The 23,139-nt window shown below is 41.2% G+C and overlaps 1 protein-coding gene across 1 annotated transcript in view; it reads right to left on the bottom strand.

Moving 5' to 3' along the window:
• iars1 (isoleucyl-tRNA synthetase 1) overlaps window positions 1-23,139 on the bottom strand; it is a 57,332-nt gene that overhangs the window by 8,771 nt on the left and 25,422 nt on the right. Inside the window, exons 14-27 of the mRNA XM_027020349.2 lie at window positions 17,718-17,844; window positions 16,468-16,541; window positions 15,707-15,901; window positions 15,230-15,316; window positions 14,959-15,042; window positions 11,785-11,929; window positions 10,469-10,589; window positions 10,123-10,214; window positions 9,576-9,653; window positions 9,129-9,250; window positions 4,452-4,554; window positions 3,766-3,849; window positions 1,156-1,330; window positions 119-231 (exon numbers count right to left, since the gene is read on the bottom strand). Coding sequence (XP_026876150.2) covers window positions 119-231; window positions 1,156-1,330; window positions 3,766-3,849; window positions 4,452-4,554; window positions 9,129-9,250; window positions 9,576-9,653; window positions 10,123-10,214; window positions 10,469-10,589; window positions 11,785-11,929; window positions 14,959-15,042; window positions 15,230-15,316; window positions 15,707-15,901; window positions 16,468-16,541; window positions 17,718-17,844 — 1,600 coding nt within the window. The remainder of the gene's footprint in view (window positions 1-118; window positions 232-1,155; window positions 1,331-3,765; window positions 3,850-4,451; window positions 4,555-9,128; window positions 9,251-9,575; window positions 9,654-10,122; window positions 10,215-10,468; window positions 10,590-11,784; window positions 11,930-14,958; window positions 15,043-15,229; window positions 15,317-15,706; window positions 15,902-16,467; window positions 16,542-17,717; window positions 17,845-23,139) is intronic.

Here is a 23,139-nt window from a genome sequence, read left to right as displayed (position 1 = left end):
TGATATTTTATTGTGAGCCCCTAATCTGTTTGATGTTCCTAGACATCTCCAGTAGAAAAGTCATTCTAGTTTACATGGCAAGTTAAAAACAGGACCATTCAGGCATAATATACATTACCTGGGCGTCTGAATGTGCTTCATACTGTGTCCCCATGCCCGATGTCTGATCAAATGTGTACATAAGACGCAAGTCCTCCTCATGCAGTTCATGCCCATCCACCATGATAGAGCCTGTGAAACAATCACATATGGGTGTTTGTGTGATGTACACACCAGCACATTATAGAAGGTCTCTGTGTCCATTCTGGACTGAAACATATTTTATATGTAAAAATATTAATGATTTATAAAAAAATTTTTTTAGATCATGTCCATGCACCTGCACTTTATACGCTTCACCAGATTATGTTTGATGCGACAGCACTGCCCATTTCAGTTATTTAACTAAATCAGTTTCCCTGGTCCATGCTTTCATCTTGGTCTACAGTTTTCCCAGATCTGTGCCGTTATTCAGGTCTACATTTTCCAGCATTCCGGCTGATTATGGTGGCAAAACTTTTTCAAGTGGCATAAAGAGGCTTTAAGTGTGAGCATCGAAACACGCCCATCGGATGTAAGCATGTTAATCTGAGATTTGCTCGCTTGGCTCCACCCACTCTTTCCATCCACTGCACTAGGCTATATGGAGTGCAGCATCAGGTTACTTGCAGTTATGATACTGCTCACTTCAGCCTGGGAGCTCTGCGGTCCTCGGCACAGGGCCAAGAAAGCCGCCTCCCACCTGGCAGTCTGGAGAACATCAGAGGTTGCGTGCCTCTCTCTGCCAGTAATGAGGCTGCAATAAAACAAAGTCTTTTCCAAAATAAAGGACAAATCTAAAATGCATGAGAATGGGTCATAGTGTAATAATCTGAGATTAACAATTAATTCATATTTCTTCATAATGTATAGAAGATACTGGGTTGTTGTTTTTTTTTTTACAGGTCTAAATGGTTGCAGGTGTGTGCAGTCTTAAGATCTCAAAGAGTAACACTGCATCTTGGTTATTCACTTTGGCATTTGGATGGGGTTTTCCCCTAATCTCTACCACTTTGTCAATTTTTGCCCTCCATTTTCCACATCTAATGTATTTGCATCCGAAGGGCTGATACGCACCAGTCCTCTGGAAGGTCTCCAGCTGCTCACTCCTCAACTCTTTGATGGATGCCGTGACAGCCTTGAACGCCCCCTTCAGACGCCTGCCCAGGATTACGTGGTCGGGCTCAGCCCGTAGCCGGATGCCGTACTTGTCTTTCTCGGTGGACAATGTAAGCTGGCGCACGTTCAGCTCCTGGGTGAAGGGGAAGCAGCCGGTCAAGGGCAGGGCGAAGTCAGGGTGGAGCAGGCGGAAAGAGTGCATGTTGTGTAGGCAGGGACTTTAGATGTAGTATTACAACATATTGATTTTGTGCTGAAGTGCACTAGCTCACCCATAACAACGGAGCATGATACATTAGAATAATAAGCACACTGGCTAATTTGGCTGATGCAGCAGAGCATATGCATCAATGTGCATTTAAAATGCTTGCACTTACGATGGCACGTCGATATCACTCAGGAGGAGGATGCTGTATGCCAGTAATAAAACAGTACTGGGCGTGTGGTGATATGCCCATTTGAACCAGGAAGATGCAAACAAATGTGGTGCTCTGTTATGAAATTCACTGGGCTTTTCTTCACATGTCGTGTATATATGCTACACTATTGTCATACCATTCAGTGTGCTTGCGCTCGGAATGATCAGCTCGTCACATTAGCACTTGCACAGAAACACGCCGCTGTTCAAAAGCAGGATCGACAGAGGCGCTGTCCAAGTAGCTTGAATAAAACATGGGTACTAACAAGCCCCTCCCATGATGGATGCATGGCATAGTCTCCAGAAGACCAGCATTCATCTTCCTGAATCACACAAATGATGTGTCCATCGGCAGGTCCATTATCCTTCCAGACAGCAGCGACGTGGAGGAAAAAAAGAAACGTGACTAACCCAGTTCTGCCTCGTGCCAAATGCAGGAGTTACTGTCACTCAATAGTGCAGTAGAATGAGAAAGCAATGGAATCCTAGCAAAGGATGGAAAAATACATGTAGACTTTGTATTACAATTAAAACTTGTGTGACAAAAAGGGGCTTGGTCTCAACCACAGACCCTCCCTTCTTTCTCTGAAGACATGATGCTATGCTGTGACCATCAAATTTTGGATGCAGTGAAAGCTTTACTACTTGGATGTGTGTCTGTCTATGGCTGAGAAAGGCCCTGAGCACATTGCGAGAGGCGCTTTGAGAGAGGATCTGAAAAAAGGTCACATCTCCATACTGGTGCTGAGAAGCCGCTGGCATCGATATTATCAAGCAGCTTCACAGGCTGGCCTGATTCCCGGATCCATGCTGTGGGTAACCAGCATGCTAAACTGTCTAGAAACATCACCCATTACCAGACAATGCCAAACTCCTGGTGGCTTAGAGATACTTGGAATTAGCGGGCAACCCAAATTTACGTGCTCAAAGACGCTGCACTCATTTCGACTGGGTTCACCGGCACGTTTCCAAATGACAGCAAAATTTTTTCTATCGACTGTGACTGCATCGTTGGGCATTGGGTCAAACCGCATCATCCAGAACAGTCGATGTCTCACCGGCATACAAGCACAACACAGCCACATGGGCACAACACATTCACACAGTGATGTTTTGGAACAGATCACTGGCTAGTGAGTGGTACTCCATGCTCCATTGCGTGCTTTACAGAGGTGGAGGACTGACCATGGGAATCTCATTCACAGGGCTGCTAATTTAAGTTCTAGGGCCCTACCCTCCCTATCAATCATGCCACCAATGGATGGGAGATGAAGGACAACAGGTTGGGTGCCAGTACGCTGGCCTCACACTGCCGGGCTGCGTCTTATGCTCCATCATGTGCAAGTAAATACATAAGCAGGGGCGCTCCACTTCACACTTTTTGAAAAGCAGGCAATTTGTCAAAAAACACCAAGGTTAGCATTTGAAAATAGCACAATTAACCGCATTTCAAAGCCTTAAGGTCTCTCCCTGTATGTGGTCGAGAAATAATTTTCGTTCCAATGTTTCAGCAGACTGAAGTAATTCGCTACATAACATAGAATTACATCACTAAGAGCAGACTTAATGTAAATCATTATAATACTACTTTGCCCTGAATGAAAGTATTACGCCCAAGGGACTATTTTGTGAGTTTGCTGATTTCAAAGGAGATTCTCAGGTTTTTCATTTTCCTTCAGGCTTCTGAAGACTTTCTGGTTTAAATACCCAGTGGGAAGCTGCAGAGGATTGCCTTCTCTAATGTCATCCATGAAGCTTTGCTAGTATACATTATAAATGTTGGGAAAACAACCCATTTTAATAAGGTATAGAAATTGGAACTATAGCTAAACTAACCTTTAAGCAAGAATGAGAACAAAAGGTTTTAAAAGTGTATCTTATAATTTTCCAAAGCTGGTGTCGCTCAAGAGGTAATAAAAACGTTCAAAGAAAGCTGAAATTCCTTGTCTCAAGGTGCTGACTCATCTCCGTGTATATACTGAGGAAGGATTACTGAAATTTCACTGAAAAATCAAAAACACCGCACTTTTTGTTTTAGCCAGTTTCAGTAACTGGGCACATAATATCTATATAACAGACAGGCACTGAGGCATAACTGCAAGATGTGTCAGATATCTGTGTGGACTAAATGGAAAGAATTCTGTTGTTACCTCAACAATGTACTTTTGCAGAGACTGGATGTCTTGTAGAGCCTCTGAGTCCTGATGGATGACCACTACCTCCCTAAGGGGATACTAAGAATACCCAGCAACATCAAGCATCCAATACAGCACTGATGAATAAAACTGTATATATACTCACTCTCTCACACACACACACACACCCTACTATTTATAATCAAAGCAATGAAAATGTGATTATGCTGTGATAAATAATGAGTTACTTTGAAGAATCTAAAATGTAACAATCCTATACTTTGATGGTAGCTTTGCACGCTCTTGGTGTTTTCTTAACCAGCTTCATGAAGCATCCACCTATGTTTTTCCATCAAGTCTTGAAATGATCATATATGCAGAGCACTTGTAGGGTGAGGTACTAAAGTAAGCTATTGGCCAAGGGTGCATCTAAAATTGTGTGCGTTTTGAAAATGAATTCATATATATGCTAACACCTTTCCCAAATTATAACTGCATTAGATTTTGATCAGTGATAAATTAGTTCCTGGTAGTGACATTTGGATGCCACTATAAAATGTCAATACTTTTTCCCCCACTTCCCTCTGAACTTGCAAAAAGCAACACACACACACAAAAAAAAAGTGTACACGCATCAAGAAAACCTCTGCAGTGCGAGAGTTGTGTGTTGATAGAGGAAGCAGCAATCAGGAGGGACAGACCTTGACAGGCAGGGTTTTCCTGTCACGGATCACGCGGCCCAGCTCAATGACAGACTGCATCCGCGATACGGCGCTCTCGATGCGGCTATCAATCAGTGCCTCTCTGTAAATAAAGGAAAGCATCATGGTCTGAGAGGCTGGCAAAACAACATATAAAATGAAGTGGGTGAGGGAGATATTCTACTAATTATTAAATTACTGCTCTGCCTTTAAATGTTCCTCAAACAAAGCAGGACCTCTTCATCAATTCGATTTCATGACCAAAATCCCACAAGAAGTGCTTCTTTGCAATGGGTAATGCAGGCAAAAATGTTTGAAAAATGTTTACATCTCCTGTTTCATGCTTCAGGCATTAGGTCTTAAAGTTTTAACTGCTGCAATTATCTGGGGGCAGTGGCATTGGAACACAGAGAGAGAGAGACAGAGAGAGAGAGTAAGGGAAGGGAGGAAAAAAAAAAAAAAAAAAAAAAAAAAAAAAAAAAAAAAAGAGAGGGCAGCCAATCAGTTAGTAAGTTCAGTCCCATCTCTTTGGCCATTGTTGCTGACAGTGGGTCTCCTCGATGGAACACCCAAAACTCCAGTAGGAGTTTTCCTTAATAATGTTCACTCCTGAACTAATGTGGAACTCTTCACAAATGCCCAAAAACCTGGCATGGTTAGGCTGAATGGAAGTCTATGGCCCTGCAAAGACCATACAAATTAGCCAATATCCATTAAAAGTGCTTACAGCCCGATGACAAAGGACATTTGGAATCATTCCAAAAGGTGCGCAAGGACGATGTAACTCGTCCTAAGAGTTTATTTTCAGACTGCACTGCATCCATCAAAGGGCAGTGGGTATGAATACAAATGGCTCATTTCATTTTGTGTGCCAATAAGCCTAATCAGTCTTAAAGAGCATAATTACATACAGCGATACACGGAAGGTAACATATTCCTACATATTTCCATATCATACTTTTCCCCAAACATTTCGGGAGATTTATGGGTTCATATTCAGTCCATATTAACTACCCAAGACTGCACTGAGATAGTTGACATTACTTTTCCAGCACACACACACAGATCGAAAGTGCTCTGAAACACACTAATCTATCTTCTGAGCCACAATGGGCAGATAAGAACAAAAGGTTTTGTTTTTCTTCAATTAGAGGAATGACTGACAGACACCTGAAAATAACAGACGAAAGTTGATGTCAAAGTGATGCAAGCTGTACACGGTGAATTTTGGAATAAAATTGTTGGGTATTAGTCTTATTTTAATAATCGTAATAATTAAATTACTAATAATTTAATTTACATTCTGATTCTGAAGAACTATGCAGGGATTATGTATGCTTTTTCCAAGTATATTTATTTAAATTTGACCCTTAACTGTCAGTGGATCAACATCTCACCATAGTTTCTTAACAGTGCTTCAGCAGCATGCAAATTCCTAAAGTAAGGACATATGAGAGGTATATAGAATGTAGAACTGCCCCAACTCTCCTCAAAACTATGTTTTTGGATTACCTGTAAATATGGGTCAAGTTGAAATGTTTCACATTTCATTTCATTCAAGAGGAAGCCCTTGTTTTTTTTTAATAACTGCATTCTTAGCCCAATAATACTGAAGCTAACGCTTCCATAATATCAGTTCTTGAGAATAGTATGCTGCATGTGTCATTTTCAGTTCTAACGTTTTGGGGGGAATTCTTCAGAATTTGATCCTCATTGTCTCCCATGTTTAGATTCCAAAAAGGATTTAGTTCTATCTGACCAATAAATGTCCAATTGGAGCCTTTAAATATTTGCAGAGGAAGCCATCTGAAATATCATCAGAGATGGAATCAGGATGCCATTTTCCCACCACTTTTATCTAGAGCCCTGTCCACTGTAATAAGTTATTTATATCATGAGTTTCATCCTCATCCTATATAAATATAATAGGTGGGGGTGAATAAGAATCAACATACAGTATATAGGTTCATAGTACACAGATTTCAGTGTGCATTAAGTGAATTTAAAAATGTAAAGTGCAGTTGTGTAAACATGAGTTACAGAGCAGGATGTGCTAGGTACTTCAAGGAATACAGTTCAGTAGTGCCAGCCATGTGGGGCGCTTCTGAAGGGATTACAGTACAGTAGTGCAGGCTGTGTGAGGTTCTTCAGCATTGATTATAGCAGTGTTTTCCATCTGAACTGCAGTGCCTGAGGGGCTTAAAGTGTTTTCCAGTGTAGCTTCAGAAATAACTGATGTCCAAGGTTGGCGGGATGTGCACATTCTGGATACATGATTCAGTGCTCTAGATTGGATGGCCTGATTCACTACTCTAAACCAGAGGGCTCGATTCACAGCAGTAGACCAGAGGGCCTGATTCACTACTGTGCAGCTGTACTTGTAAAGATGCTTCCAGCAACATTTTTCGTGTTTACACTTATTACACTAAAGACATTATTGGAAGGTTGACGTATGTGTGCCGTTGTGTACAGGAAGAGGTGTTTGTGAATAAGCTTTTAGTTGGTTCTCTGCACTTATGTTGGAAAGACATGAAAATGAATGAAGGAACTACATTGAACTGTTCCAGGAACCTGATATTCAATTTTCACTGCTTCAGTGGCCTGCACTGTGGCCAGACCGTACGGCTATCTAGCAATTCTTTGGATGAGGTGGAAAAGGCAGTTTACGACACTGTGCACCTGTCCAATTCACAGCAAGCAAAGCTTGTATGGGATAGTACAATATTCCTGCAGCCATCATCTTGTGGAATCCATTCTCTGGAGGATTCACACTGTTCTGGGGGCTGAAAGAGGAATCAATAAGATAGTCAGATGCACCTGATAATCATACAACTCATGACTATACCATGGACTTCAAGGGGCAGCCGACTGCACACAGTTTAATAGAAATATGCTTAGGTTATCACAAAGCATGTTAACATCTCTTTAAAAAAATTGTATCACCTAATGTAAAATTGTTTGAGTACACGAGATTTTTTTTTGTTTTAATATTATTTAAAGAAACAGATGTGTTAGATTCCGATTATGAGCAATTATCCTGTTTTATTTCTCCTCCTGGACAAACACTGAATCACCATCAAGTCCAAGATTATGGCCAACTGATGTGTGTGTGTGTGTAACTTCAAATCCAAATCCATTTGCACTGAACGGTCATGTCTGCAACAAGGTGCCAAGAATACTAGATCAGAGAAATCTTGTTTTGATGTAGTCTTATAATAATATGCAAAAGGGGGACCAATTAAGGCAGAAGAGCTAGAAACTAAATATGGGCTCCCAAACAGTACAACTCCCAACCCACACATGCAAGCTCAGTACTTATGACTATTTTAGCGAAGGGAGAATTTCTACTTTATAAGGCATGCCCCTTTTTTTGTCATACTGACTCCTTTGTAGAGTGGTTAGATGTCTGGAAGGAGACACCCCACACCCCCAAAGTCCACAAATGTGCAGTGAAAAATGACCTTAGTTAACAGCAATCCCATGCACCAGTGTAAAATGTGAACACACAAAATGACACTGCAGCAAGATTACAGAATTTTGGCCTGAAATATCACATGAAAAATTCATGATTGACATACAGTTGTCCCTAGGCCCCAAGTTCTTTTTATTAGAGCTATATCCTGACACACCAGGAACTTTAAAAGATGAAGGATGCCGAGTCACTGACATGTCTACTTCAGGGAAACCAGCTGACTGCTCTACCTGGGTGCATAGACCATGTGTGAACCAGCAGGTCCAGAAGGCGTCTTCCTGCCTTTCCATAGAGAAAATGTGCATTTGGCAGATGCTCTTATCTGCTGTGATTTACATATTTGTCAGTATGACTGCATCTGTGCTCCCTGGAAACAAATCCCATGACCTTGGTGTTGTTGGCACCTTACCCTGTTTGCTATCCAATGCATCAGAAAGACATTAACACCTTTACATGCATCGGCATGCTACTTGATTTTCTAAGGAAGCCATGCATTCACAACACAAAACAAGATGAAAATATGTGAGAAGGATATTTAAAAAGTCTACATGCTATTCATATATTCCATATACCATTTGCTCTCATTTTATTGTGTGCACTTATGTTCCTTTTGTCTTTTTGTGAGATTCTGTCCCATTGCTGATTTATGGGAACTTTATTTACTGTGAGTGCCAAAGCCAACATAAAATGAACACAAACTAGAAGATAATAGTAAGGCTAAATTCTATTGACAAATATCACAAGCTGAAATGGAGAGACAAGCGAGTGAATGCTTCACTGAGATGATTGATGATTAAGCGATTAACTGAGTTAGGTGTACTGAGTGCAGTTTAAACAACAAGCCGTGCAGTGCAATGCTACTTCAGGACCAGTGCTGGCAAACAAACTGAATTACCCTTAATTAGACAGAGCACGTCAATGTCCATATGGCCGCTGGGGCCCTGCCCCCACCCCTCTTCGCTCACTGTTAGCCTTGTAGCATTGGTCTGAATCGAAATGTCACTCAACAGTGGAAGCAGAGTGATTCCCAGCACCCTGCCCTGCCCGCTAAGCATCAGGATATGGCGCAAGTGGAGAGGCCTGGATTCAGTCCCAGGCATCATATGCTCCTCTGCATACTTTGGCATCCTCCAACTTGCCACTCTGGTGCCTCTAAGGTTCAAAGCACAGCAAGATAATGCAGAAGTGCAAGCAAAGTACTGTACCTAACTTGAGGGAGCATTAGATAATGGATGCTGCCTGGGTCCTTCTCCTCCACCGAGGCAGGGTCAATGAGGTGACGCAGGTTCTGGTACATCATCTCAGTAATGAATGGAGTAAAGGGAGCCTGTAGAGGACACAAACAGTCTTCAGCTGGGTAAAAATTACTTTCAGTTCTGCCCGCTGCTTGCATGTAGTGCCTGTTGGGTGACGCGCTACTGACTGTCATGTGAGTAAATGGTACACAAATTCAGCAAAATATTTTCTGTAAAAGGCCAACATGCCAGGGAGGAATCAAGCTTGCACCGTGTTTCACATTTCTCCACTTTAAGAACTGCATTCAAGTATGGCACAGATGCCTACTCGTACAGCAAAGCCAAGCGACTTGCACTATGACTCGGCGAGAGTACTAGGACACTGCTTGCTCCTTGTGCGCAGGCGGTGGGACTCACCATCAGTCTGCACATTGAGAAGAGCACACTGAAGAGGGTCTCTAGGGCCCAGACACAGTCTTCCATTCCGCTCTCACCCTGAGAGTCAGAACAAGAATATATAAACAAACAACTCATGCTAGCACCACATACAGCTGCTAGCATGGTTCTCTCTGCTGAGCCACAAACATGCTAACATGCAAAACAAATAAACAAACAAATGAAATGTCCTTAAAAATAACAAGGGTGAGCAGATGACACATAAGAAAATAAAAATGCTGTTACTTTAAGCCAAATATTTAGCTCTATGACAACACAAGGGGGAACAAAAATACATTCCTCTTTCTGCAGCACTTCTATAAATACGCACACAAGCATAAAACTTGCTTACAGGTTACACACTTGTAGTGAACAAACAAACAATCCTTATATGTAGGGTAAAGGTACCATTCAGGAAAGGGTTGCAAAAGCTTTACATAAGATCCTTCAAATCAAGCGAGTGGGTGTAAATAGGCCACCACTGGCTGTATTTACAGGGAAGTGGTGCATGAATCATACTTCGGCCTACCTTCAGACGCCTGCGGTTTGTCCTCACATACCAGTTGGTGAGCATGTCCACAAATTTGACAAGCTTGGGGACCACTGTATATAGCCTATAGGCTGAGAGAAGAACACACAAATTTTCCTTCAGGTCAGGAAGGTGGCGACAGGGAAGGATCCCTTCCAGACACCCAACTGTCTTTGACTGCCACAACGTGACAGTGCCACAGCTCAAGTGCTTAAACTTCAAATGGCTAATTGGCTAGCTCAAAGTATGTATAGCTCTGGATCCCGGGCATCTTCTGCAGGTGCTTTCACAACACTCGCAGGCACTTTCATCATATTAACCCTTTGACGTCACTAGCATGCCTCACCAGCCATCTCCACCTTGAAGAACTGAATGAGGGACTGGGTGAAAGACTGGATCCACTTGTCCATGATGTTGCCGCTCAGCTTGGCTGTGCTTTCATTGTACAAGAACTGAATGTTCTCCTCCTAATTGGCAGACAAACAAAACAGGCAGGGCCAATGAGCCAAGTAAGAGACGACAGCATCGCATTTCTACCTGCGGCATTCACAAACAAACATCGCCCTGCTCATTTAAAGCGGAACAACGTGGCCCATAGGATAATATAAATAGTACACAGTAAGGGGTTTTCTGCTAGGCCACTAGGATGTACCAAATCAGCACGCAAGTCACAACAACATTAAGGCTCATAATTCATAAAAAACTGCTACTGAACAGTGAGGAAATCAAACAACTACTCAAAGGGGAAAAGGTGTACTAAAGAAGAGCAAAACCAGGCAAGCAAATTTTGACCTCCAAATAGGTCAAATGGTATGGCTATTCACCCACTCACCCTACCCCAAATCCTGGAAAAAGCCACTAGTTTCATTTAATGTCAGCCAGCCTTATCTGATGACAGCGCACCACTTTGACACATTGGGCCTGCATGTAGATATAAGATTCTGTATGCTACCATATCGACAAGCAAAGCCCTGGCTAACTCTACAGTCAACCAAGGCTGCTGTTTGCACGATCATTTTTTTCCTGAAATGTCCCAGTTTCAGGATATATACAGAAAACTGTTCGCTGACAATAGGCAGGCTCTGTGTCACCTGAGACTTTGTAGTGCAGCCTATGCTGCATTTCATATCCTGCATTCAGCTCCTCATGCATTACAGTCCCTGTGTGAGCCACTGGAGGGATCCCTGACATGTCTCACTGTCTTCCAGGGTTCCTACAGCAAAACAGGCTCATGTATGAACATGATGCACTCAAGCATGTATCTAAAAGCCCCCCAGGTGCCTTCTCTGTTCACACATGCAAGCAAATATGAGCAAAGGATGTCAGACAAAGGATGTCTCACAGTGCTGCATTCATGGACTTGGCTTGGTAGGAGGCTGCTTGGTTTTCAGTATTCCCATGCTCATCTAAACGTCATGAAGCAAATGTGGGTTTGCTGATGCATTTAGAAGACCATCAAAATTTGATGCTTGTGCATTGCAGTGTTAGTATGCTCCTGGGCTCACTAATCATACAAAAGGTTTATCTTCAAAAGAGTGCTGGTTACATGCACTGCACCCAAACTCTGCAAAAAGGTAGATGTCCAGCATTGTCCTATCGGAGAGTGCTGTTCTGAAGGTCTTCCACTTACTTCATGTCTCATCAGGGTGTGTGTGCATGCACCTTATGGAGTCTTTGGACGTTCTGCACTAAGAAACGGTAGGCATTGTACCACGGCAAGAAGACATCTTTGAGCACATCCCTCACACCTTCCTCCTTGAAGCGCAGGTTTTCAGCGCGCACCACAGGTGAGTTGATCAAGTATAGCCTAACAAAAGAGAATCCATGAGAATCACTACTCGAGTTGGCCAGCAAAAAATCTAAACAAGACTGGGGCTTGTCATGCACCTCAGGAAACTAGCAGCAGCAGACTCTAAACAGTATACAGACTCTAATTGCTTACTCTAATCTTTTTTTTAAATAATTTTTCATTATTATATTTTTTTGTTTTTTTACATTTATGCACATTTTGTACCATCAATGATTGCCATTAATTACACTTTACAGATAATTACATTTTTACTGACAAACTGAAAACACAAGAAATATAGTTCATTTAATTGTCTTTTTAAATGGTTTTTAGTACTGATCATACATAATCCTTTAGGTGGGAATAACTTTATAATTGACTAAGACGGTGCTTAAAAACATAAGACCGACCATAAGTAAGATCATATGCACCTACAGCACTCCCTTTATTATGCAGGGACAAATTACCCGCAACTAGGCTAAAGACATTCAAACATTTTTACACTCCATATCTTACCATACATTTCCTTTGGAAAGTCAGTTAGGACCTTTTAGTGTTCAAATAAAATCATTTTACAACATCCAATTAAATTTAAACTTTTACCTAAATTTAATTCACCATATCAGATTTTGGCTGGATCAAAACTCTCTTTAAACAGCCTAGAAGATTTCAGAAATTGATGTAATAACTTTAAGAAGCTGGTTGGCTAACCGTCATAATTAGGAGTTAATTAGGAATGCACTTGTGGCTGTACTCAAGGGCCTACCTTTAAAACCAGTGCATTTATGCCCTTGTCATAAAATATGCAACGCCTTAGGAGCAATTTCCAAATAACTGAAGGTACTAGAAACATGTAAAAACAATAATGGCAAGCTCTTCCATTGCCTCAAAGTTGTAACTGCAAAAGACCAGTTTCCTTTTTCATCAATCAAGATCATGGAATAGCTAACAGGAGCTGATTTGAAACTCTGAGACCATATAGAAGAGCTGGACTGGAGTAATTCTATAAATATAAGAAGGTGTAGCTCCATTTAGGGTCTTAAAGACAAATAAACAAAATCTTGAACTGAATGCAGTGATGAAGTGAGTCAATGGTCAGGGTCTAAAATTTTTATGAGCTTCTTAATGTGTGTGCAAGTTTGAGTGACAGCATTCATTCTATTAAAAAGTAGTTTCTACAATCCATTTCATTTTTTTGTCAAACTTGCTTGTCAAACTTAAGGTCAAACCATATTGAGGTTTGACAGGTTTTACCTGATTAGACAGTACACCAAGGTTTTTACATAGATTTTCACTGGACTTGGATGGACCAAAGAAGATAAACTAATTGGTTTTCATTTAATTGGTGATAACTGGTGACATGATAAATAGTGTAAAAGGACTAATCCTAAGCAAAGGACTGGGTTCTTAAGCATTCCTCCAAATTTATAAGAAAATGGTTTAAAGACCACAAAGTGAAAGTATTGCAGTGGCCATCACAAAGTCCTGACCTCAGCCCCATATAACATTTGTGGAATTAACTGACATGCTTGTGCAAGGAGACTCACAAACCTGACTGAACTTTCAACACACTGGCAATCTGATATAGGAAATAAAACTTGGAAGTGATCTCTTCTGGATGTCCTTCTTATGGAAATATGGTACATGAAGTAATTGACTTAATTCCGACAATGTATGGTAAAGTATGGAGTCTTGAAAATCTTTAGCCAATCAATTTGGAATCAACTGCATGCATTTACACAGACCAAGATATAACAGATTTACAGTGTTTAGTTTAAGGTAAATTTAGTTACCATGATGCTAACTGTATATAGAGTATGGAGAGTGTGACCACATTATATCAAATTTACAGACCAAATACATTTAGTATACTTTGATCTGCAATATATTTCTACTATTGGTAATCTTCAGGCTTTCTTAAAAAGATTGAACTGATGAGCAAATTGATGCGTTTAGTTTAAGGTTCTGGAAAATACTTTCACTTCGTCCAATTACTACTCTACATTACATAGCAGCCTCCGAGTTATAGCAAATAAAATCACTGTGTATTTACTGGGGGATAACAGGTTATCGAAACTAGCTGAGTTGGAGCTACTGAGTCACTATTACACAAGCCCATCTCATCCACACTATGAAAACTGAGTCAATAAGCCCAGCCCTTGAAGCATAGTATTTCTAGAAAAGGGAGGTCATTGGTAAGAAGTATGATAATGCTTCCACCTTACAGTAATCAAAACAGGGGGTTGTGCACCCTAGCAAGACCAGTTCACCTTCTGCGTCTTGTGAAAAGCATCAAATAGCCCTTTTTATCCCTGTGTCCATGGATGAATTGGCAGGGGTCAGAGGACAGATGAAAGTGAAGCCATCAGAAGCTGCTAGAGCAAATATGGCCTTGTGGAATTTTTTTCTTACGAGAGGCCAATGGTATTCTGAAATTATATGGCATACACAAAAAAAAAAAAAGTTGGTCCTTTTTGATATTTTACTCTGTAAAAACAACTGTTCTTTCATTCATTCATCTCAGATATCAAATGCTTAAATTAATACAAGGACACTTTACAAATGTAAATCTATTTGTTTTCATCTTATGCATAGCACTTATATACTATTACTAGATAATGAAGTTTTCTGGGATATACAATGGATTGAAAGTTTATTGGGTAGACAAAATGGGATTCTGAATACCACAAAATATCACTGACCTCTCATTAGAAAGATAGCATTTTTCATAGCTAAAGGGAAATTCTGTTCAAGGGTCAACACTGCTTGAACTATGGAACTTTTTTATTGAGATCTCCAGTCAATACCAGCTTCTTGCAATTAACTAAAAACAACCCCACCACCCCCCAAAAAACAACAGTGATATCAAAAGTGCAGAGAACGCTTAATTAAGCATTTCCTTGAACAAATTCAACTATATGGATGAATTCAATATTGCCTTATTCACTGTCCATATGGCTGTAGCACAACAGACCTTGAAGGGCTTTGATTTAAAAATGTTTCATTGAGGAGTTTCAAACATGTTGAATTACACTCGAGATGCTTACCTAAGAGCGTCTGCACCATAGTTCTGCACAATCAGACTGGGATCTGGGTAATTCTTCTTTCGTTTGCTCATTTTCTGGCCATCACTGCCAAGAGGACATATGTACATATGTAAATTTAAGCCATGCCAAGTTCTTGGAGGTCACTAGGTTAAGAAAATTTGTTTGACCGGCACTCTATGTTTCACTGAAGACTTCAAGCTGGTACAGGTCACATGATGCTTCCCTTTGCCCTTCACATGTGGTGAGAGTATGAGTGGTGCAAAACAATTACCTTGCAAGAACCAGGCCGTTAACGATCACATTCTTGAAGGGAGGTTTGCCAAACAGGGCAGTGGAAAGCACAAGCAACGTGTAGAACCTTAAAAATGAGATTTGCAAACATCAACTTGCATACTACTCTTTTCCGATGAGTTGCCAAACTGCTAAACATTACAAAGATGGTTGGTCTGAGGAAGAACCACCTCAAGTGTTTAATATTCTGCTCTTGCGCATTAGAAGGATATTTAGCTTTCAGTGTAATGAATTATCAATTTTAATGTCACGATTTTCCAACACTTCTGACAGCCTATGCTAATCAGAAACACTGGCAACAGTTTAGTGCTGAATCAGTTGTGCAAATGCCACCAGCTCACTGCTCTCAAGCTGCATTTCAATTCGTGCAAGCCTATCGATTTCCAATACACGATTCCCAACTTCAGAGCATATCACCCAGCATGTCACAAGGATGAGCACAAACAGCCCCCCTCACCAGCCTCTGGTCTGGTCGATGCCCTCTGCGATGAAGTCGGCAGGGAAGGTGTCCTCGAAGTCTCGCCTGTTCTCGAAGGGATAGTGCACCTGGGCGTAGGGCATGCTGCCGCTCTCGAACCAACAGTCGAAGACCTCGGAGACCCTCTTCAGCTTCCCCTTTCCACAGCGCGACAGGATCGTCAGCTGGTCTATGCTAGGGAGGTGGACAAGGATAATGACAAGCCAAAGGCTCTGGTTTGTGGAAACTACACTTGCATCTACAGTTTCAACAATGAATTTACCATCATTTGTATTCACCATCATCTGGCTTTTCATCAGCTATCAGTGTCTGACCACAGGACAGCCGAGGTATTCATGGAGTAGGTGACTCAATGGCTAAAAGCAGTACAGTTTCCCCTGAATGTTCACCTGCTTGCACAACAAGGCAAAGTCTGGCCCCAGAGGCACCGCAACACTTTACTGACACTAATCAAAGAAAAATAACCCTGAGGAGTTTATAGATGCACTGGATTGTATTTGCTACAGACTCCTAATGCCAAATCATAAAAACCCCTTAGGTGAAATTACACTGTGCATTAAGAGGTGCCAGCAACAAGGGAGATTTCCCCCAGTTGGTGAAACTGTTGTCACAAATTATTCAGCTTCTACTGGGACCGAAAGCAATCCCGCTAGTATCCGCCAACGCCAGTCACAGCGAGCCCTGCTGCATTGGAAGAGCCAGAGGAGCGTGGTGGATGGTCGTGGTAACCAGTGACTCACCTCTCCCTGTGCAGATCAGTCACCTTGCTTCCTGTTAGCTCCTCCAGCTCAGCCATGGAGCCCACACACACCACCTGAGAAGTGGGACAATAAAATAAATAAATAAATAAATAAGCACTCAATTTTGGCATCACTCCATACCTGACAAATCATAATGGTCATGTGGTAGGCTGGAAAGAACATAGAAAAAAAAAAATCCCCTAAAATAGCCAGGGAATATGGTCTATTTTTCTGTTCGTAAAACTGGAGGGATAACACTGAGAAAGCTCTAATAGTAAAGCTCACAGAAGCACATTTTCCAGCAGGCTTTATGGAAACTCAAGCTTCATACTTAACAATTGTCTTTTTTAGACAAATGAAACTCCCTTGCCCAGACTGACCAACGAAAGATATAGGAACGCAAGCCTGATTTTGCTAATAAAGCTCTAGATTAAAAATTCCACCAACCAAATCAATAGCAGCTCTTTTTCCATTTTATTTTACCCAAGACTGAAGCAGCCATCATTACAATGGGAAACAGCTCTTCCATTACATTGACACCTATAATCCATATGGGGAAGAATAGACAGCTGGCTAAAGCGAATCCAGGCCACTCTTCAACTTCAGGTGGACAAGGACATTTACTCCGAAAGTGTGTTGCACATCAGCTCAAGTGTCAAGGTTGAGCCATCGTCCCTGTTCCATGCTGGGCACAGGTAAGATGGCCCAGATAGGGCCTGGGCATCAGAGAGCTAGGGAGTTCCACTTTCTGGCCCCAGTAAAAGCTCTGGGAGTCAGAAGGCACTCTTGAGACTGGAGCTTGGAAACAACTCATTATGCTATTTTCAGGAAGCAGGTCGCTGTCCTTATTTTCTAGAGGCTTGTCGCAGCCCGCAAAGACACCACCAACCCAATTCCGACTCCAGTTGAGTAGTGCTTTCTGGAGCGGTGGGCCAGCAAACAGGCTTTGTGCTTAAATAGATATTTGGCCTGCTCAAGATAGTAATTCAGCGTAGAAGATGAAAACAATGCAACCAAGAGCCTCTTCAGCAGTGTTCACCTTTGAGAGTATTAATTTTTCAAAGCACCAAGGACAAACACAATCAAAACCAATTACACAGAACAGTAAATTCAGGGAGGTCATCCTGACCTCACAAAACAACTGGAAGGTCATGTCACATTGCCAAGACAGATCTTGAGTCTTTAAAAGAAATTTTTTAATTAGTATGCTCACCCGTATTTATTTCTCTGGCAAACAACTTGTCACTGACCTCTTCGAAGTCATCGCTGACCCACAGAGGAATGGGTGTTCCCCAATACCGGTTCCGTGAGATTGCCCAGTCACGTGCGTCTCGTAACCAGTTGCCAAAGCGCTTCTCTCTCACAAACTCAGGAACCCTGGGGCAGACACAATGAGGGAGAGAGTGGGAGGAGGAGCAATACAAATGTCTCCCTTTTAACTACCTCCTAATCAATGTAAAAGAGGTGATGAGTGTTTTAAATAAAAATCTTTTCCATTTAGTCAGGAGGTTGAATGCAGGAGGGACATTAAATTGTTTCTACTGACTCATGTGGCCATCTCTTTCAAGATCCTCTGTGGTTGAGGATTTTTTGCAAAAATGTAAAGGTCAGCTGCAAAACCAGAAGGCTGCATTTTGACTCAACTGGCATATTGGCTGAAGGCCCCTGAAATAAAGTGATACCTTGGAGCATCTGCATTCAGTGTCTGGCAAAGGGAAACCTCTTTCCTGCTTCCCCACAGTCTTCCGGTCAACTTTCACAGAAGCGTTAAAGCCACTTAGCCTAATCTGTATAACAGAATCGAGAGACTCAAGCTAGCCGACAGCTTGAATAACATAGGAGAAGGAGGCTTAATCCTATGCAGTTGTATGGCTGAGCACAGTATTGAGTATGAATTAAAAATACTCCTGTATGTAAGACTTTTCCTTAGCAAAAATATACTTCTGGAGACAATGTGTATAGACAAAAATCTAGACATTTGCTGACTGACATGCTTAGCAAAAAAAAGGAAGACATGTCAACTGTTCTCCGGCTGGAAGTGCCAAATGATGAAAGCATTGCAGCATTACATTAGTGCACTTGCATGATATATGAATAGCAATGTGGGTGGTGCAATCACATTTACAGCTCCACCATTACATGACCCACCTACTGCAAATTACAAAGTTATGACTGTTATGCCAGAAATGCATTAGTGCTTCTCGCACGCATATCACTTTTGGAAGCATATGGCATGGCAAAGTATGCCATTTGTAAAGACTCTAGCTGTAAATCCAATATATATTAGTACAGCTACAATAAACACAGTAGCTGTAGCAACTTTCCTGAGATAAACATACCTGAGAACTTGAAATGAACAAAGGATGAAGTGACTTCAAATACTTAATGGACAATTTCATCACCTGTTCTGCACATGACTGATAATTGTGGTTACATTTAAAACGATGGCTCAGGTGCTGCATTACATTATTTAGTTAGGTCTCTGTCTCTTATCAAGCCAATTACCCTTATAATTGTGGCACTTTCTTTAAGGAGTTGCAGCAAAAACACTGAAACCATCCTCCTATGGAGAATGCACTTTGGTGCGAACCATCACCTAGGGTCCAGGGACTGAGCAACAAGTTCGTCAGTTCTCATTTGAGAGAGGCATTTCTATTTAGGCACCCAATATATCAATTTAATGATATCATCGCCCCGCCCGTGCTCTCTCTCTGCTCCCTGGACTAAATGTAGAATTAAGTGTGCTGTCCTGTGCTGGATGTAGGGGGGCTATTTAACATCCACGTGCTTCTATTATAAGCCAAAGGGAAGAAGGCTGCTGACAGAAGACACTTTTATCTCAGACGAGCCGTGCGGTCACCTCAGGTCAAAACTTGGGAGTTAGCTCTAGCCTACCTGGCTATCGGGGAATGGGAGGGGAAATATAAAGCAAATATGCACAAATTACAGGGCAATGACGTGTTATGCGTTAAGTCACAAGGACAAGAAATCGACAGGCATAATCTTCCATTGCTTAATATGCAGGTGTTCAAAAACATATTAAATAAAGTAATGTGAAATGTAAGCCATGTTAGCCTGTTATATGCAGTGGGACAACCAGTGAACATAAGCTGAGAAAATCTTTGCTTGATGGGCTTTTGGAACTTCTATTTCAAAGACACTAAATCAGAATGTCTTTTCCACTGAGGATGAGGTGAAAAGGCAAGATTCCGAGCATGAATAAAACTTATTTTATTTTGAATAGTATTAATAATGAATCATCAAATGCTATAAAAGTTATCAAAGGACTGTGTAAATAGCTTGACCAAAGGCCGTGCAGAAACTCTGGTGATGCTGCTTCCTGTTTTTTTAATTTTTCTGCACCAACACCAGTGTTTTTGGCATACTAGCCCTTACTGCTCTCTAGCTGTTTATCAATTTCCTTGGCCTTAACTATTCTACCTGGAAACTAGAATAGACATCAAAAACTCCTTTATCAACAAAAACTACATCCAAACAACTACCAAAAATGTACGTAACCTTAACATTTTGCTTTTCCATCATGGCCGCTTCCATTCTCCTTCAGTACGCTGAGTGGAACATGTTTAGCTATTCTTCAACCGTTCTAAGCGATGGTTTTATCTGTGAGAAGTTTAGATTAATTGTTAGCCTGACGGAGAAGATTCTAGCGTGAGAAGCATCCAGACTCTAGGAAGTGTTAGACGTATTGAGGAACTAGAAGTACAAGCTTAAGGTAATTTAGCATGCCCTCAACTACAGCACTACAGCCCTTACAGCAAGGCGAATCGGTGACGTTACAATGAAATAGGGAGGGCACTGCTCTCCTTTCCTGTAACAAACCATAATTTTATATGACAGACCTACTTAACCTATGACAATCCAGAGCAGAGGCCAGGCAGCAGACAAAAAGACTAAACCAACAGACTGCTGGTCGCAACGTGACATCACCCAAGGTTCATCATATTGACACCGTTTTATGTGTTTCTGCTTAGCTTGGGGTACAGACACAAAGAAAAACATGTTTTAACCTAATTAGTATTAAACAAACTGATTCACAGAACACTGCCTGCACCCTTCATCCAACGCTGGGATTACTAAATGTTAAATACCTAACCTCTAAATCACTCCTGATATGTGAAATTCTAACAGATCATAGATTTAATGTACTTTGTCTAACAGAAACCTGGATCAAGCCACATGAGTACAGTTTTAAACAAAGCATGTTGTTCTGGCTATAGTTATGTACACCGCCCTTATCTAACTGGCCGTGGAGGTGGCATTACAGTTATTTATACTGACAGGCCACCAGGACCCTACTAATAATTTATTAACGAATTTGCAGATTTCCTCCCTAATCTATTCACTCCAATAGAAAGGACATGAGTTCAATATTCAATATTCACTTTGATAGTGCCCAAGACCCGCTGAGATCGGCCTTCAGTTCTGTATTAGAATCAACTGATTTCACCCAATGTACAAGAGAACCCCCCACCCACCCACCCACACACACACACACACACACACCCACACACCCACGACTTAGTACGGACATACAGCGTAGACATGGACAACGTATTTATACTACCCCAGTCGGATACCATCTCAGACCATTCCATAATTTCATTTGAACTACACGAGCCACAATATAATAACCTTGCCTTGCTATCATACCAGACGCACGATCATGTCAGCCACTGCACCTAGATTTATTGCAAATCTACCCGACTTATTTGTGACTAGGATACCCTCAAACCTCGTGGAACTTGATCAAATAAGTGAATGCTTAGAATCAGTATTCTGCTGCACACTCAATGATGTTGCTCCACTAAAGAATAAAAAAAAATTAGGGACACAAAATTAGTACCTTGGTATAAATCACACTCAATACAAAAACGAAACTCTTGAAAAATAGATCACAAATGGCAGCACACTAAGCTTGTAGTCTTCCAGCTTGCATGGAAGGAGAGCCATCTCAAGTATAGAAAAGCACTTAGTACCTCTCAAACAGCTTCTGAACCCTAATAGAAAACAACAAAAATAATGTTGACTTCAATTTAGCACATCTAATTAGGATTAAAACTGACACCAATGCTCAGATTACAATCACACAGTAGTAAGTTCATGGATTTCTTTAATGAGAAAATTAAGCACATTATAAATAACATTAAGAGCATTAATGTGACATCAGGCAGCTAGTTAGAGATCAGAACAACCAAGCCAAAAATGACTAGAATCCTTTACACCTATACAAGAGTCAGAACTTGCATCTCTGATCTCACACTCAAAATCCTCCACATACTTACTAGATTCACTGCCTAGACACTTTAAGGAAATCATACCTGAAGTAACTGAACCTTTACTAAATTTAGTAAACTCCTCGAAGCTTGCCTACATTCCTAAGTCATTTAAATTAGCAGTGATGAGACCACTTATCAAAAAAATCTAACCTCGACCCATGTCAGCTGTCAAACTACAGGCTGATCTCAAACCTCCATTTATTTCCAAGATTCTAGCTGTAGCTCAGCACTGTAGCTCAGCAGCTAAGCTCATATCCAAATAGGAACCAGATACATGAAGTCTTTCGGTCAGGGTTTAGGTCTCCTCACATGATGCAGAAAAACTAGTCCATGCATTTATCACTTCAAGATTAGGCTATTGTAATGGCTTACTATTTGGCTGTACCATTAATTGCCTAAACAAGCTCCAGCTAGTTCAAAATGCAGCAGCCAAAGTTTTTGATGTCATCAAATTATCTTAGCTACTATACACTGGCTCCCAGTAAAATTTCATATCGATTCTAAAATACTTTTAATGACATACATGGCACTGAACGGTCTTTCCCCACAGACACAGGCACATCAGCACCAGACTAGGACAACCAGAAAACTGGACTAGACATTAATTTTTATTTTTTACATTTATTTTTCTCTTAAAATTCTTGCTATTGTGGCTTGCTCACTCGGGGCTTGGACATGGACATTTGTAAATCTGATTTGTGACGATGTCTGTTGTAAAAAGCGCTATATAAATACATTTGATTTTACCAAATGAACAAACATCTCAAACAAACATGAAAAGGTTTGGCAATTTATTACTCATTTAACTTATTACTTATTTATCTTATATTTATCAAAAGTGTTAAAGTGTGGGAACTGATCCCACACTCTGGGTTTGGCGAGCAGCTTTTTGTTGCCTCCCATGTTCTCCCAACTTTAGTCATTAAGATAATTCCCCACTCACCAACTGGCTAGTTCACTCTCCTCGTCATATGACAACTACAAACTGTGAAGGGTGCAAGCAAGCACATGCTTTCTCAGAGACAGGTGAAGCCAGGCACCACATCTTTACAAGCTGCTGCCCACACTGCAACAGGGGGCAGCTGAAAGCCCTCACTGCCCCAATCAGCAATTGCAAGCGCATAGACATCCATGATCGTCAACTCTCATGGTGACTGACAGGGAACAGAGTATTTCCATCCTTTCCACTGAGAAAGCAGAGACAGTTTTGTTCCCTAGGTCTCCCAATCACAGATGGCTATAGAATCATCAGGTCTCCAACCAGTGAACCCACAACAATAGGGTGAATGTTCCTCCATCGCACCACTCAAAATGATGTCATTTTTAAAATGATCCGCAAATTGTAACAAGGCAGCATTTATCTGGGGGCAGCAGG

This window comes from Electrophorus electricus, chromosome 20 (genome assembly GCF_013358815.1).
Source record: "Electrophorus electricus isolate fEleEle1 chromosome 20, fEleEle1.pri, whole genome shotgun sequence".
Lineage (NCBI taxonomy): Eukaryota > Metazoa > Chordata > Actinopteri > Gymnotiformes > Gymnotidae > Electrophorus > Electrophorus electricus.
This window is presented reverse-complemented; position numbering and strand designations above follow the sequence as displayed.